This window comes from Pelodiscus sinensis, chromosome 15 (assembly GCF_052426305.1).
Source record: "Pelodiscus sinensis isolate ZL-2025 chromosome 15, ASM5242630v1, whole genome shotgun sequence".
Taxonomy (NCBI): Eukaryota; Metazoa; Chordata; order Testudines; family Trionychidae; genus Pelodiscus; species Pelodiscus sinensis.
The window spans coordinates 43,450,732-43,468,950 of record NC_143066.1 but is presented as its reverse complement, the minus strand read 5'-3'; the positions used below and the strand labels follow the sequence as shown (position 1 = coordinate 43,468,950).

The following is an 18,219-nucleotide window of genomic DNA, read 5'->3' as shown; positions in this document are numbered from 1 at the left end:
ACAGGAGCGGTGCTGCGACTGGGACCAGGAGCCCAGAGAAGACCAGGTGGATTCCGCCTCGGAGTCAGACATGTACTCCGAGGCGGACCATAGAGGAGCCAAAGCAGACACCTGCTGAGCAGCTACATGCCTGGCCATAGATTCTCGTTTCCCACGATGCCGAAGCGGCAGCGGCACAGTGGTGTGGACATCCGGTGCAGAGGTAGGTGCTGGAACGGTGTGAACCGGTGCCGGGGTATGGTACCGCGGTGTATCCGGTACCGCGTCCTGACGGGGCACCGTAGGTAGGGATGTGCTGTTGGTCGGTGCCATGGGTGGTGCTGGTGGAACTGGGAGGGGAAGGCAGTGGGCCCAGGCCTCTGGTGCCGTGTTCTCGGGCTGTTTCAACAGCCAGTGCTGGGACGTCCCGTGTTGCCTGGAAGGCTTGGAGCAGGGGGCGGCAAGGGGGAAGTCTCTATGAGCACCCTTGCCGCTTCTAAGGGCTTCAGTGTGGAGGGTTCAGGAAAGTCCTCCAAGGGGCTTGGTTCCCTATGCTGGGAGGAAGGTCCGAGCTCTGGACTTGCCGGCGTCTCATGGCCCACTGCAGGGTGCACAGAGGGCGCGTGCCTAGCAGGGGACTGTCCCCTGTTAGGCCTCCTCCTCTTCTGCAGTGCCAGAGAGTGAGACCGGTGTCAAGATCTCTGTGGTGCCAGTGAGGCATGGTGCAGGGGGGAGTCCCGCACAGACGCCAGTGCGCTTTGAGGACCCAGTGCCGACTCCAGCACCGGTACTGGCTGGAGAGCCGCCCCCATAAGGATGATCTTAAGACGTGATTCTCTCGCGTGTTTCGTTCACGATGAAGGCTTCAGTGAGGTGTGTCTCTCCCAAGCACTTTAAACATGAGGTATGAGCGTCACCCCGGGGCATACGCTTGTTGCACTTTTTGCAGGACTTAAAGCCTTGAGGGCCGGGCATGCCCTTGCCGTGGGCACACAGCACACCGCAGCGGGGAACAGCAACGAAAACAGCAAAAGAGTCTTAAATTTAACTGCAGGTACTTTAAGCTAACTGAAGAAACAGAGAACACTACTGAAGACAACTATCGCTAGACGAGCTGAGGGTTGTTCCAACAACCGTCACGGTGGTAAGAAGGAACTGAGTGAGTGAGGGGGCCTACAGGGGTATATATGGGTTGATATACTGGCGCCCCTCCAGGAGGCTCCCCGCTGGCCCTAAAGGTACTGCTGAGGGAAAAACTTTCGACGACGCGTGCACGCTGCGCGCGCACATCTAATTGGAATGCACATGAGCAATCACTTGAAGAACTCTGCTAATATAAAGCAAAGCTAAGCTATGAGCAAGAGGCAGATCCCTGCTCATAAAACTTGGCATGAAGAGGGTGGATAGTGTAACATACTAATTGGTAATAGGTCCAGGTGTAGAATAGTAATTGGTTCTAGGTACTAGCTGTAAAATAATAATTGGTACTGGTCATAAGTTGAAAGCACATTCCAAAAGGACAGTAACCCCAGCTCATTAAAAAGGACCTTGGAATGCATACTCCCCACAGATACCGACCCAGGTTCAGGAAAGGGTCTACATTACCATGGTGTCCAACATGCTAGCCACTAGCCACATGTGGGTATTTGGCCAGTTGAGTGTGGCTAGTTCACTGTAGTAGTCACTATAGTGGCTCCTGCTACAGTGCTGCTTCAGAACTGGTTGGACACCATGGGTCTAAAATGACTGCATGACAGACAGAGGTGTTCTAATCAGAGCACAAGGTGCTGGGTGATAGGTGGTATCTAAGTAACATTAGATGGTGGCAACTTAACTTCAGGAGTGATGTGTAACTTGTTTGTACCCGTATATAAAGTGGTGTTTTATAGGGGCAGTCTGTGTCTGGCCATGGAGCAATGATGGATTCCCATGTCACTGACTGAGCCGCATCCGTTGTCATGGGGTACATATGCATATTGGTTAGGTAGAGTCTGACAACTATTACTGTACTTTGACAATAAACCTGGCTGGGTGCCTTCGATCCTTACCTGATTTTGTGGTCTTTGGGGGCTCTCTCAGAGTCTGCTGTGTTGACTACTTGTGCAAGTCAACACAACACACATGACTGAGCACACACACACACAGTCGATCTCTCACCATGGGGCTGCCATGGAAAATCGATGCAGCTTGCATCAATATTCTCTGCTAGTGTAGACCTGGCCTAACTCCCTTCTGCTTCTTAAACCTATTGTCACCCCACTTTATGAGAGTATGTCTAAGGTGCACAATACTTAGTTATCCAAACTACTTCCCCTATACCAGCCTGTGACGGGGCGCCGGGCTCCTCCGCAGAGAAGTGCGCAGCACCCTGCACTCTCCGGCCAGCCAAGGGCGGGGAAACCGCTGGCGAGGAGGACACTGCTCCAGCCGCGGCAGCGGAAGGAGCCAGGCTCGGGGCACAGTGCCAGGTACGGGCTGCGCCTTGGCGTGCATGCCCAGGATGTACCGGGGCAGCCGGGGGCCGGGACGTCTCAGACGGGGCTTCCCCACAGCTGACGTCATCACCCCGCGCCCCGAGAAGGGGGCAGGGTCAGGAGGAGCGGGTCTTTCAAAAGACGCCTGGAACAGGAAAGGAGAGAGAGAGAGAGGCGAGCCCTGGGGAGAACGCCGGGAGGACCAGGGCAAGGCAGCTTGGGAGCTGGAACGGACACGGAGGACCAGGAGGAAGTGACCCAGGACGGGGAACAAACCCTCCCCAGGGGTTGGTGAGTTTCGGGGAATGCCCCACCAACCAGGCAGCAATAGGGTGCCGTCGCCTTTAAGGGTCCTGGGTCGGGACTCGGAGTGAGGGTGGGCCCGAGTCCCCCTCCTATCTCACAACATGAGGCACCACCTCGACGAGGTTCAGACTAAGTACACTGCGAACTTATCCATAAAGCGGGACTGAGGTACGGGGAGCCCGGATGAGGGAAAGGTGCACGGGCGGCTAGCCCCGATGATGAATAGGCTGTAAGCCTGAGGGGCAGCCCTACTCGTGACACAGCCCCAACAACTTCTGAAGAGGCATTCAGTACTGCCAGTGTGTTTCCAACTTTCAGCATTAAATTAAGTGCTGCCATTTCTATTTATTTTAAATGTACTCTTATTCAAGGGAACTGAATTTATATGAATTCTAACAGAAAGACAGCTTGATGGAGAGCCAAGTGGGCTCAATCACAAAGCAAAAGGATGGTGATTATCTCCATCATGATAAAACGTATTAGAATCAAGCAACCAGAATTACTTTCTGTACCTTATTGCATTTCTCCACTGTTTCAAATTCCAGACTTTTTAACTTTTTATTTTGTTTTTCCATCTCCATTTCCTCTGTTGCTCTTAAAAGTCCAGCTTCCTCAAAAATCTTCTTCAATAGCTTTTTGTATCCCTGGAAAAATAAAAACATTATGTAAAGTCATTCTATCTCTGTTTGTAATTAGTACTGGCTATTTATTTTACAAGGTTTTGTGATTACCAGTAAACTTTTAAAGTCCTGGCCTGACAAAGCACTGGCTTGGATGATTTATTTGGGGTTGGTTCTGCTTTGGGCAGGGGGCTGGACTCGATGACCTCCTGAGGTCTCTTCCAGCCCTAGGATTCTAGGAAACTGTAGCTAGATGCAGAGCACTAATAGTTATTTGCCAATAAAAGGATAAAAGCATCTATCTTAAGAAGAGATGGATCTGCAGAAAATAGGCTCATACTACAGTAGTTTAAGTGATAGTTCTTTACCAAAAATCAGAATGTATCAGCAAACCTGTTCAGTTATTAACTCATCGTAAAGAGACTGCTCTGCTTCATCCCACTTCTGTCGTAGGACTTCAGTCAGGGTTGGATACACTGAAAAATGGAAGGCAAAGCTGTCATAAATACTAGCAGCCTAGTTTGCTTAATTAACTATTTGACTGCAACCCTAGTGCTGCTGTGTGTGTTTTAACAGCTCAACATGCATCACCTGAGACCACAAACTGTTCCTCAATCCTATTTCAATCAATAAGAATTTTGCTGATCACTTCAAATGGGTACAGGAGCAGGTCCTAAAGGTCTAATGTTCCCAGTCAGCAGCAGTGACCAGTCTTTTCTTCCAGCTCCAGCTGTCCAGAAGGCTGCACCATTCACTGCTGAATGTGATCCTGATTGCACCCTCCTCACCTACAGACTAATGAATTATATCCTATCTAAGAATAAGCAGCACACACTGGCTGCCTGCTGAGTCAAGAATAGTAATGACAGCATACTACCTCGGTAAATATGCCCTATAACAGGGGTGAGGAACCTCAGGCCTGGAGCCAGATGTGGCCCCCAGCTTGCCTGGTTCTGGCCTCCGAGGCTCAGGACCCCCCCAACATTGGGGAGCCTGTGCTGGTGCTCCAACCGCCCCACTGCAGGGCTACAGTACACAAAATCTACTATCCTGAGCCCTACCTAGACTCTGATGTGTGGGGAGTGTCTTTCTTCCTCTCAGTCAGGGGCCACACTTGTGTGCAAGGTCCGACTGATTTTTCTGTGATTCAGTGGCCCCCGATCCAAAAAAGGTTCCCCACCCCTGCCCTCTAAAGTATGAATCTGATTCAGAGTGCTACTCTTAAATTACAAAACCTCAAATGGGTGGGGCCTGACCATCTTTGTAACTTCCCCTTAGGGCTGAGTCTCACTCTTACTGACTTCAGAAAGTATTTCATTAGATGTCTCTTCATACAAGCATTTTTCCAAATTGATGAATGCATCCACTGTATAACTTGAAGCTGGAATGGAAGTTGTGAAGACAAGAGAACTGTGCTCCCAATGGGCCAGCGCCTCTTGTAAGCAAATAAATGTACTAGGCCTGTTGATTAATGGCATGAACTCACACAAATAAGTAAAAAAAAATCACAATTAATTGCACTGTTAAACAACAGAATACCAATTGAAATGTATTAAATATTTGTGGATGTTTTTCTATATTTTTAAATATATTGATTTCTGTTACGCACAGAATACAAAGTGCAGTGTTCACTTTATATTATTCTTAATTACAAATATTTGCACTGTAAAAATGATCAAAAATATTTTTCAATTCACCTCATACAAGTACTGTATGCAATCTATCATGAAAACGTAACTTATAAATGTAGCCTTTTTTTAGTTACATAACTGCGCTCAAACCCAAAACTTTAGAGCCTACAAACCCACTTAGTGATTGGCTGAACAAGAAGGACTAAGACAAATAAGTATGTTTACATTTGTGGGAGACTTGTGGGTTCCGCCCCGTACTCACTACACTTGCCTATCCCCCTCTCTCTGGCAGCTTTTGCAACCAGAGAGCATGCTGAGCATAATGATATCATTCTGTCACCCGGCAAGAAAAACTTTTTTATATATAGAAAGTGATAATACTGCCTGCTTCTTATTTACAGTGTCACCTAAAAGTGAGAATAGATGAACATGGCACTTTTGTAGCTAGCATTGTAGCTGTGCCAGATATGCTAAACAGTCATATGTCCCTTCATGCTTCTGCCACCATTCCAGAGGACGTGCTTCCATATTGATGATGCTCATTAAAAAAAATAATGCATTTATTAAATTTGTGACTGAACTTCTTGGAGAACTGTATGCCTCCTGTTCTGTTTTACTTGCATTCATCTGCCATATATTTCATGTTATAGCAGTCACAGATAATGACCCAGCCCATGCTCATTTTCAGAACACTTTTACAGCAGATTTGACAAAATGCGAAGAAAGTACCAATGTGAGATTTCTAAAAATAGCTGCAATACTCGACTCAAGGCTTAAGACTCTGAAGTGCCATTCCAAATTTGAGAGAGACATGGTATGGAGCATGCTTTGAGAAGTCTTAAAAGAGCAACACTCCAATGCAGAAACTACACAATCTGAACCACTGTGACGGGCCGTCACTGACCCGCGTGGGGGACAGCCATGGCCGCTGCACGCCGGGAAACAGCAGCCAGCCCCAAGCCCTCCCCTACGGCCTCGGCACGGGCTGGGGGAGCCGGCGGGACCGCGCGCTGCCGCCGCGCCTGCACCAGCAGGGGAGCACTGGCCCCTCCCCAGAGGACGCACAGGGCGGGGTCGGGGTGGAGCGAGGTGGATGAGTGGTGTGGGAGGGCGCCGGCGTGCTGCCGGAAGGGAAGGGGCCCCGGGCAGCAGCCAGCACGGCGGGCCAGTTTAAAAAGGCTCGCCGCCAGCGAGGAAGGGGGCAACCTCCTCGCAGGAAAGGAGGAGAGGTCCCGGACCCCGAGCAACACCGAGGCCGGCAGTTGGCCCGGCCTCGGCCCCGGGATCCCTGGGATGGTCACCACGGCTGGCGGTCAGTCAGCCCCTGCTCCGACGGCGACCAGCCTCCGCCCCGCCGGGCCTGGAGGGAGCAGCCGAGCCGGGAGCGGACCCAGCCAAGGGAGCAAACCCCTGAGACCTCGCCCGGACGACCCAGGACCTGAACTGCTGAACCAGGGTAGGTGGCGGAGACCGGAGCCATGATCCGGTAGAACCCAGGAACGGAGGAAGGAGCCCGGGGCGGAACGCTGGTGGCGGCCGTGGGTAGACGGATTACAGCCGGAGTTACCCCCGTCTACTGCGTCGGGTGCAAGCAAGCCCTGAGGCTTAAGGCCCCGGGCTGGGACCCGGAGAGAGGGTGGGACCAGGTCCCCCTCCCTCCCCCGAAGGAGCATACAGCTCTGGACAACTTTAACATAGACCCGTCATAGAACTAGGACCCCGAGTGGGAGCGAGCTTGGACTGGGGGGCTCGGGCCCCCACCCTGAAGGGACGGGTGACACTTGCTGGGTTCGCTGATCCCCCCTTCCTGCCGGGGAGGGGGTGATCGCACCCGATTGCCCAGGCTCCCGAGCGGGGGTCCGGGGCATGAGATAGACGGAAAGAGGATGCAGGGGTCCACCGAGCTCTCCTCCCCCGCTGGGAGGGGGTGATCGCACCCCGAACCCCTCACAACCACCAAAAAGAAAATCCATCTTTTACTGGGTGACATCTGACTCAGATGATGACAATGAACATGTGTTGGTATACTTACCTTTGGACTATAATCGAGCAGAACCCGTGATCAGCATGGATACATGTTCTCTGAAATGGTAGTTGAAGCATGAAGGGACATATAAATATTTACCACAGCTGGCACATAAATACTTTGTGATGCCGGCTACAACAATTCCATGAAAATGCCCACTCTCACTTTCAGGGGACATTGTAAACAAAAAGCAGGCAGCATTATCTTCTGCAGATTGTAACTCATATTTAAGTGACAAGCTGAACAAGTAGGACTGAGAGGACTTGTAGTCTCTAATATTTTGCACTACTTTCTTGTTGAAAGCAGGGGTTTTTTTATACATAATTCTACATTTGTAAGTTAAACTTTCATGGAAAAGAAACTGCACTATAATACTTGCAGTAGGTGAACTGAAAAAACATGGTTACTTACCTGTAACTGTTGTTCTTCGAGATGTGTTGCTCATGTCCATTTGAACGAAGTGGTGTGCGTGCCACATGCACGGTTCCCGGAGCGTTTTTTCCCCAGCGGTACCCGTCAGGCTAGCAGGTTGCCCCCTTGAGTGGTGCCACTATAGCAGAGTATAAGTTCCCCTGCCGGCCTTCCCCCTCCTCAGTTCCTTCTTGCCGAAGACTCCGACATAGAGGAGGTGGGGGGGAATCTAATGGACATGAGCAACACATCTCAAAGAACAACAGTTACAGGTAAGTAACCATCTTTTCTTCTTCGAGTGGTTGCTCATGTCCATTCGAACGAGGTGACTCCCAAGCTGAAACCAACGCAGGTGGGGGTCGGAGACATGTCTAGCAAGACACACACACACACCCACACCCACCCACCCCCCAATGTGGAACACCAACCATAACTTTATTCCACATAAGAACAAGACCAAATGAGAAATGCAGGTGAAATATATACAGAACTACATACCACGACAAACCCTTTTGTTCTGTTTTCTTTACAGGACTGTACCAAGAACAGCAGAGCCCAAAGCGGCATCATCCCTGGCCTGTTGGGTGAGTGCATAATGCACTGTAAACGTGTGAACGGAGGACCATGTGACCGCTCTACAAATTTCAAGTATTGGAACTTGTGCCCCAAAGGCCACAGAGGACGCATGCGCCCTAGTGGAGTGTGCCTTAAACTGAGGCAGTTCCCTATGCACTAGGTCATAACACTCTCGAATACACAAGGAGATCCACACAGACAACCTTTGGGCCGATTGCGGCCGCCCCTTCATTCTGTCTGCATAAGCAATAAACAACTGTGATGATTTACAAAACGGCTTAATTCTGTCCATATAAAAGGCTAGTGCCTTTTTGCATCAAGCGTATGTAATGCCTGCTACTTAGGGGAGCGGTGTGGCTTTGGTAAGAAAATGTGTAAATAAATGTCCTGAGACATATGGAAAACCGACACCATCTTGGGGAGGAACGCCGGGTGAGGGTGTAGTCTGACCCTGTCCTCTGAAAACACCAAATACTGTGCCATCGTGAGAGGGGACAGCGTCAGGTCGCACACCATGGTCACTATAACCTGGAACCTGGCTTCGGGGAGGTAAGCCCGCCTCTTCCTGGCATCCAGGTAGGCCCGCATGAACTTTGTGTCCTGAGAAGGGCTCAACTTTGACTTTTCCTCATTTATCATGAGTTCGAGCTTTCTGAAGAGGGCCCTTGTAAGCCTTATATGTGCCACCACCTGGTCTCTGGACTGCCTACGGATGAGCCAGTCATCCAGGTATGGAAAGACTTGGACTCCATGTCTCCAGAGGCATGCCACCGCCACACACTTGGTAAAGACTCTGGGTGCCGTGGAAAGCCCAAAGGGAAGGACAGTGAACTGGAAGTGGCGGTGGGACACAACAAAACGAAGGAACCTCCTGTGGCTTGGCCGTATTACCACATGAAAGTAAGCGTCCTTCAAATCGAGGGCCGCGTACCAATCTCCCAATTCTAAATCTGGAATAATGGAGGCTAGGGTCACCATCCTGAACTTTCCCTTTCTTATCTCTTTCTTGATGCCCCTGAGGTCCAGGATAGGCTGAAGCCCCCCTTTTGGTTTGGGGATGATAAAATACCGGGAGTAAAACCCCTTGCCCTCTAGGTGGGAAGGGACCCTTTCCACCGTTCCTTTCTGTAGGAGTGAGAGGACCTCCTGACGCAGGAGGGCCTCGTGAGATGGGTCCCTGAGGAGGGACCGGGGTGTGGGGAGGGAAGGAGAAGAACTCAAAAAGGGGATGGAATACCCCATCCTTACCACACCGAGCACCCACCTGGGCAAAATGGGATAAACGGTCTCCAAAGGACGGGAAGATAGTGGAAACTGGTACTCGGCCCTCGGGCACCCCTTCAAAATGGCTGCTTAGGCTGTTGGGAAGGGGGCTGACCAGGGCCCCTACCCACGTCTGTGCGTGGCCGGCAGTGTCTATTACGGCCTGCAGCGGTGCCTGCTGCACTACCGAAACCCCCATTGGGGCCTCCAGTAGTCCGACTGCAAGGCCTGGAACTACTGCCTATTCAGGAGCTGCTTCTGCTGGGGCACCGGAGTGTGAATACCGACCGACCTCAGCGTTGACCTTGTATTCTTTAGACTATGCAGCCTGGTGTCCGTGTTCTCTGAAAACTGGGCCTTTCCATCAAAGGGCAAGTCCTGAATTGTGGACTGCACGTCTGCTGGGATCCCCGACACCTGGAACCAGGCACCACGACGCATGACCATATCAGACGCCATGTTCCTAGCCGCCGAGTCCACCGCATCGAGGGAGGCTTGCAGGGCTGTACGGGCTATGGTCTTACCCTCCGTAGTCAGAGCCACGCATTCCAGCCTAGCATCCTGAGGCAGCCTGTCGCGGAACTTATTCATCGCCTGCCAGGTGTTACAGGCATAGCAACTGAGCCTCGCCTGCTGATTGGCAATGTGCAATTTGAACACCACCAGTCGCATAGACCTTGTGCCCTAACAAGTCCATGCGTTTAGGCTCCCTGACCTTGAGTGTTGGTCCCGGCTGCCCTGCCTTTCCTTCTGCGCTGCCGCTTGGACCACCAGCGAACCTGGGACCAGGTGAGAATAGAGGTGTTCATGTTCCTACTGAGGGATGTAGTCCCTCCTCTCGACCCCCTTGAGAGTAGGGGTTATGGATGCCGGGGTCTGCCACAGGGTGTTTGTGATTTTAGCCATAGCCTGATTGAGTGGCAGGGCTAACTTGGCAGGGGCATTCTCAGTGAGGATATCAACCACAGGGTCGGATTCCTCAGTCACCAGCTCAACCGGCACCCCCAGGTTAGCTGCCAGCCTAAGTAGCAGCTCTTGATAGGACCTGGCATCCACTGCGGGCATAGTTGGGGCTGGGTCCTCCAAGGCCTCGTCGGGGGATGACAACAAAGAGGATTCCCGAACTAGTGCTGGGACTTCTACCATCCCTAGCGTGTGTGCTGGCTGCTGCGGCCCTGCGGATTGTAGGGGAGCCAGTGGATGCACGTCCCCTAACTCGCCCTGCCTCTGCGGACTGGCACCCCTGGAGGATGGAGGGGCCCTGGACAGCGAGGCCGAAGGAGCGCTCCTTCTCCGAGAGACACTAGCCGTACGTGAGGGTGGCATTGGGCTCTGCCACTGATGGTAGGCCCAGGGCTTTCAAAAAGGCCAGAGTTGCTGAGCCTGTGGGGGCCACATTTGTTGGAAATCCTGCAGTACCGTCCGGTGCCGAGAACGGGAACGGTACCAAGATGAGACCTGGGACAAGCTTGCAGAGTGCAAGGACTCTGCCTCAGACTCTGAAGATTGCCCTGAAACAAACCGAGGCCTGTATCTGACCATGGAGTCTGGTTTCCCCGCGTGGGGACGGACCTGCGGTGGCAGCAACTGCAGTGGTGCCAGTGCCGAGGTCGTCATTGCCGGCGCCTGGGTCGTCATCGCAGGTGCCGCGGTTGCCATCGCTGGTGCCCCGACAGGGACTAGCGATACCAATGCCATCGGTGCAGGTTTTGGTACAGGAGCCTGTGTTGAAGCCTGTGCCAGTGCCCCCACGGGTGCCAGAGTGAGAGCCCAAGTCGACCCAGGTATTGGAAGTGGCGCCCCCCACGCTGCTGTAGGGCGGGGACCCCCAGCGCCCTAATCACCTCCATCGGTGCCGGCGCAAGTTGGGCGGCCACAGATGATGCCAGCAAAGATGTCTGTGCCCCTGCCATACCAGTGCCAACCAGGCTCCCGGTGAAATAGAAGCTACTGGTGCCCCTGTCACCCCTGGTGTCGATGACAACAATCCCCCCGACGGGGGGGTGACGGAGGCAAGGCTGTCAGCTCGATAAGATCGTGAGCTGCCTCGAATATCTCCAGCGTCAAGGGGCGTTGTGTCAGAATCGGGCCCGGGCTCCATACCTGGTGCGGGCCAGTCCTCTTCCCCTGCGCACCCCTATGACTGGTGCCCAGAGAGTCCGGTCCCGAGGAACGCCGGTGCCGGTCCTCATGGGCCTTACGGCCGGGTGATCTCCCCCTGGAGTCCTTCACCCTCTTCGGAGCCAGGGACTGCGAACGGTGCATTGCTGCCTACAATTTCAGCACCCTGGAATGGGAGGAGCCTGGATGCGGCTCCTGCACCGAAGCCGGCGCACTGCGAACCGAGGCGTCCCTAGACAGTGCCGGATGAAGCACTGATTCCATTAATATCAGTTTTAAGTGGGAATCCCTTTCCCGCTTGGTACAGGGCTTGAACCCTCAGCAAATCTTACACGAGTCTGTAAGGTGGCACTCTCCCAGACACTTAAGACAAGGGTCGTGGGGGTCACCCTTAGGCATCGGTTTAGCACAGGATGCACAAGATTTAAAGCCTTGTAGGCCTGGCATCTCCGTCCCCCAGCAGAGGGAAGGGGAGAAAGAGATAAGAACTATCTAACTAAGTGTCTAACAACTACAACTACTCAAACAAACAATAAGACACTGCCAACGGGCAAACAAACGACTCTAGCTGGGATTTGGAAGACAGCAAGCTCCAACAACCATCATGGGCAGTAAGAATGAACTGAGGAGGGGGAGGGCCGGCAGGGGTACTTATGCTCCGCTATAGGAGGCGCCACTACAGGAGGCGACCTGCCAGCCCAACGGGTACTGCTGGGGAAAAAGAGCTCCAGGAACCGTGCACGCGGTACGCCCACCACCTCGTTCGAATGGACATGAGCAACCACTCGAAGAAGAAATACTATTTCTTTTGTTTTTTTAAATGTAAATTTTTGTAATAAAAATAAGTATAAAGTGGGTGCTGTACACTTTGTATTCTGTATTATAATTCAATAAATATATTTGAAAATGTAAAATAATAAAAAAATATTTACATAAATGGCATTCTATTAAAAGAATAATAGATTAATAGGATTGGAAGGGACCTCAAGAGATCATCGAGGCCAGTCCTCTGCACTCATGGTAGGACCAAGCACCATCCTAGACCATCCCTGACAGGAGTCTGTCTACCTTGCTCTTAAATATTTCCAATCATGGAGATGCCACCACCTTCCTAGGCAATTTATCCCAATGCTTAACTACTCTGATAATTAAGAAGTTTTTCCTACTGTCTAACCTAAACCTCCTTTGCTGCAATTTAGATGATTTAATAGCACAATTGTGTGATTAATCACTATTAATTTGAAATACCTGACAGCCCTAAAATTTACTGAAGTGTTGTTTGTAGATTGTGTAGGCTGAACTTATCACACACAAAGCGGGTCTTTGCATTCCTCCATTCCCTCCCCCACAAGCTGTCTGTATGCCTTCCATCCCATTGCCTTCTTTTTCAGGGAATCCTTGCAATTCACCCCAATTTCTTCCCTGCGATGGTTTGTGGGCCCCTCCATTCCCTTCTCTTCTCATACCAGGACCCCTTTTTATCTCCCCATATCAGCAGCTCAGCGTACACCCTATTACCCTCTTTCCTCCAAACTCCATTCCCAGTACCAGGGTCCTCCAATCAACCCTCCCCCCACCATGAGTTCTTATGTGCCACCCATTCCACATCTTCCATGCTAGAGACTATTGGGAGTCCGTCATTCTGCCCATCAAGCCAGGGGCCATGAGTACTCTTATTCCCCATCTTCCCTGGAACCCTCAAACTTCCCCCACCAAGGGTCCTGTGGCCACCAATTCTCCCTCCCCTATTTCCGGATCCCCAAATCTCCATCCCCAACCAAGGTTTCCTGTGTGCTCTTTTCTCCTCTTCTTCCACGAGGGTCCCCCATTTTCCTCTAGCATTCCAGCAGGGGTGTGTCTCTCAGTTCCCACCGTTTCCCTTTCTACATGAATTTCTATATAGAAGAGACATCATGCAGCTTGGCAAAGTGTTACACCATTGGGAGGATAAGCTGATATGAACATGGGTAAAGTGTTCCTCGAAACCATGAACTAGCTCTGTGATCTGCAGATAACTACAGACATGCTAGAGGCTGTGGCTAAAGAGATGTCAGGGGTTCTTTTATTCACCATTCTCCCCCCCTCTGGTTTTCTGCTCTTCCCCAAGTTTAAATAGGGGCATGATAACTGATGCCTAAAACAATGCCTGAAATTTTAGAATTAACTGGATGGAGTGTTCGAAAGTGATCCCATTACACTTGTACAAAGAAATGCCATGGAGTTGAGTGTGGGGGTTTGCAAGCAGAGTGCCAAATTATTACAGCAATGGACACTTTAGAAATGCTTACAATAAACGTAAATATCACATTCACTTTTCACTGACACAGTGATACAAACTAACAAACCAGAAATCGAAACTTGAAGGGTTGGGTAAGATGCCACATACCTCTCACATACGCACAGACCTTTTTATCCTACCTACCTAAAAGTGAATGAGGATGGCAAACAAGAGGAGTCTCAAATGTTAGAGAGTAAACACAAGTACTCGGCTCAGACACGTGAGCCAATTTATTGTTTTTTCCACAAATAAGAAGAACCTGAAGAGCAGAAAAAGAAGGATGAGGGGAAAATGATTAAACACACAATACAGTCACTAGTGTCATGTTGCACAGAACCAACATATGTCACTAACTTCCCTCGCACCATGCACCACAGACGCAGCAAGTACTGTAGTCAGTAGGCTCTCGGTATGGCCATCATTTTACCAAGTGCAGAAGAAAGAGGTCACATCACATCATCAATCATCATCATCTCAGCGCCCTTTGATGTCCGATGTCTCCCTCACTATTTCCTTCCATCTTTCCCTGTCCAGTGTGGAGTGGCTTAGTTTCTATAGACTCAAAGCCACTAGTTAAGTCTTTTTCAAATTATTTTAAAGCATGGAACAAATGTGTTCTTTACCCAATGGGAAGTGTTTCCACCCATGTACCCTTCACTACAAATTCCAAGAGACATACGTTAAATTAGATGCTTTTAAAGAAAACTTAGTTTGATAGTATTTCATCTGGCAAGAAACTACTTATCAACAGTTGGGGTTGTGAAATCCTCATTCCTTTATTGTTCTATTATTGTTATATTGTTTGTCTGTCTGGTTGCTGGGTGGTGTTTGGGTTTTTTTGGTTTTAATTGTTCTGGCTGCTGCATAATTAATTTCGCTGTGTGTCAATCAATTAATGTGGTGAAACACAATTGATTAGGGAATTATGTTACAATATGGTAGGATTGGTTAGCAAAAGTATAGTACAATAATTGGTTAAGGTATAACTAAGCAGGACTCCAGTGTCACTATATAAACTGGAGTCCAAAAGGAAGTTCTTTGGGAGCCAACTCCAGGGCACAGCTCCAAGATCAGAGGAGCCAGACCTCAATCCTGTGCCAATGAGGCTGTAGAAATTGGAGTCCCCCAGAGGGACCTGACCCTGACTAGCAATCAATACAAGTTTGCCTGCCTTATTAGGAGTGGTGAGCAGTGCATGTTTAGTGTGATTTGGTGCATATTTAGCATGTTGGTTTGGTGATTGTTAATAAATAGAGGATAAGTAGGATATTACTGTGTAAAGCTCTTTCGCTAACAAAAGACCCCCACAAACTCACAGAGCGTAAGGTTATGTCTGAGCCCTAAATATGGATAAGGAGTGGGTGCCTATACTCAGAGGGTTATACCTGAGCCCTAGAAACTGGTAAAGGTGGGTGCCCCTAGAGTTTGTGAATGACAGAATTTTGAGCAGGTAACAACAGTGCATTGGAAAAGGTCAGAAAACTTGATTCTATTTATGGCTCTCCAATAGGATTCTTCTTGTGACTTGGCCAAGTCACATCACTCCCTTCATCACTTTCTCATTGATGAACCCATCTATCATTAGGGCTTTACACAGCTGCCAGCAACATAGTATATAAGTTCTTCCACATACAATCAAAAGCAATAGCTATTGTCTTAGAAAATAAAAACGATCATTCTGAGTCAGACCAAAGGTCCATCTAGCCCAGTATTTTGTTTTCCAACAGGCCAATGCCAAGTGCCCCAGAGGGAATGAACAGAACAGGTAATCATCAAGTGATTCATCCCCTGTTGTCCATTCCCAGTCCCTGACAAGCAGAGGCTAGGGACACCCTGCCCATCCTGGACAATAACCACTGAGGGACCTAACCTCCATTAATTTATCTATTTCTTTTTTGAACCGTGTTAAAGCCCTGGTTTTCACAACAACCTATGGCAAGGAGTTCCACATGTTGACTGTGCATTGCATAATGTCACATGTAATGTTGTAGGTCACAGAGGAATGTTAGACTCAATTCGGTAAAGCTCCTTAACATCTTCAAATGTAAGGACCTAGAGAAGTGCAAACATTCTTTTAGCAAGGGGAGAAGAAGTCCAAAGCAAAAGTTCTCAGATTTTTCATAGTATGGCCCATATCTTTAGAAAATCTTGTGGACACCTCCCTCCTGTTCACAATCATATAAAATCCCTTACAGTTACAACTATTCACATGTACAAGTCATGTATTAACTGTTTTTAATATATTTGACTTTTTGACAAAAGCTAATTATACTGTCTGTATTCACTCTTCATTTCACCTCCCACATCTGTTCTACTCCTCTCTCACCTGCACATGCTTTATGTTACTTGGCCCTCTACTTTTCTCATGCAAGTTTCTCTGCCACTGGGTTTCATAAGAACGGCCATACTGGGTCAGACCAAAGGTCCATCCAGCCCAGTATCCTGTCTGCCGACAGTGGCCAATGCCAGGTGTCTCAGAGGGAGTGAACCGAACACGTAATGATCAAGCGATCTCTCTCCTGCCATCCATCTCCACCCTCTGAGAAACAGAGGCTAGGAACACCATTCCTTACCCATCCTGGCTAATAGTCAGTAATGGACTTAACCTCCATGAATTTATCTAGCTCTTTTTTAAACCCTGTTATAGTCCTAGCCTTCACAATCTCCTCAAGTAAGGAGTTCCACAGGCTCACTGTGCGCAGTGTGATGAAGAACTTCCTTTTATTTGTTTTAAACCTGGTGCCCATTAATTTCATTTGGTGGCCCCTAGTTCTTATATTATGGGAACAAGTAAATAACTTTTCCTTATTCACTTTCTCCACACCCCTCATGACTTTATATACCTCTATCATATCCCCCCTTAGTCTCCTTTTTTCTAAGATGAAAAGTCCAAGTCCTTTTAATCTCTCTTCATATGGGACCCGTTCCAAACCCCTAATAATTTTAGTTGCCCTTTTCTGAACTTTTTCTAATGCCAGTATATCTTTTTTGAGATGAGAAGACCACATCTGTACTCAGTATTCAAGATGTGGGTGTACCATGGTTTTATATAGAGACAATAGGTTATTCTCTGTCTTATTCTCTATCCCTTTTTAAATGATTCCTAACATCCTGTTTGCTTTTTTGACTGCCGCTGCACGCTGCGTGGACATCTTCAGAGAACTATCCATGATGACGCCAAGATCTCTTTCCTGTTTAGTTGTAGCTAAATTAGCCCCCATCATATTATATGTATAGATGGGGTTATTTTTTCCAATGTGCATTACTTTACATTTATCCACATTAAATTTCATTTGCCATTTTGTTGCCCAATCATTTAGTTTTTTGTGGGATCTTTTTGAAGTTCTTCACAGTCTGCTTTGGTCTCAACCATCTTGAGCAGTTTAGTATAGTCTCCAAACTTTGCAACCTCACTGTTTATCCCTTTCTCCAGATCATTTATGGATAAGTTGAATAGGATTATAGTCCTAGGACTGACCCTTTCAAAATACTTTTTAACTATCTAGTTCTCTCTCCCTTTACACCTATATATGTGTCATCTAGTATTGCTGGCAACTCCAGTCCTACAAGTAATTCCTGTTTCTCTTCCTCTTATGTAGCAGTGACACATTGCAGAAGTTACAGAATATTTGTCACTAATGGTAAAGGCAATAACACAACATCCTATTTTGCATGAACAAAAAGAAAGAGTTAAAATCTTTAACTGGTGTGTGTGAAAACATCATCATCAGCCTTTTATCCTGGTTTTACCCTCTGTTCCTAACTGTTATTCCATAATTCATCTTGCATTCTTCTACATCACGTCCTAAACAATGAACCCTTCTGTCACGTTATTAGATTGAGGGGGGAGCAGCCGGGTCACTGCTGCACCCATGGGGGGGGGGAGGTGTTTGCCCCAAAAGTGGTATAAAGGGGGCCATGTGAGGGGACAAACAAAAGCTTACTTTCTTCTGATTCTGTATCTGCTCTTCATATATCTGTATAATGTCTATGCGTGTAGTTAGGAATCTGTAACCTGTATGGAGACTGGAAGTCTCTCTGAATGTGGTTGAGCATTGGGCAGAGCCTGGCCTATGGACATGCTAATTAGCAAGGCCCTGTGGGACAATAGCACTCAAGGGGCCAAGGACACACCTCGGGAATGGTGACCGACACATAAGGGCTAACAGCAGGGAACACAGTGATAGGCCGCTGGCCAGGTGACCTGCTGCAGCCAAGAAGAGAGCAGGAAGGATGTATAAAGATGCCATGTGGCTGACTCCATCTTGGTACTCACCTCAGCAATTTATCCCAGAGGCAGCAATGCAGGGATCGAAGAGCCGGAAAGAACTGTGGACCCATCCTAATCCTAAGATGCGCAACAAGAACTTTCAAGCCAGCAGCTGTAACATCTCTGCTAGAGACTGCATCGAGAGCTGGGAGATTCGATGCATGTAATGTACTATCCTTTAACAATCTTACTCTCATGCTTTTCTTTATTGTGGTAATAAACCTTTAGATGTTAGATGCTAAAGGATTGGCTCAGCGTGATTTG

At 48.9% G+C, this 18,219-nt stretch overlaps 1 protein-coding gene across 6 annotated transcripts in view; it reads right to left on the bottom strand.

The window, feature by feature from the left end:
- Nucleotides 1-18,219, bottom strand: part of GNPTG (N-acetylglucosamine-1-phosphate transferase subunit gamma) — a 56,009-nt gene that overhangs the window by 19,386 nt on the left and 18,404 nt on the right. For 4 of the 6 annotated variants that reach the window (XM_089769359.1, XM_089769363.1, XM_089769362.1 and 1 more), the window contains 4 exons: nt 13,830-13,944; nt 3,773-3,855; nt 3,272-3,403; nt 2,293-2,598 (listed from right to left, as the gene is read on the bottom strand). In XM_089769359.1, the coding sequence (XP_089625485.1) occupies nt 2,293-2,598; nt 3,272-3,403; nt 3,773-3,855; nt 13,830-13,944 (636 nt within the window). Of the gene's footprint in view, nt 1-2,292; nt 2,599-3,271; nt 3,404-3,772; nt 3,856-13,829; nt 13,945-18,219 lie in introns of those variants that run through there. The other 2 variants (XM_075899992.2, XM_075899995.2) reach the window with 1 other exon arrangement.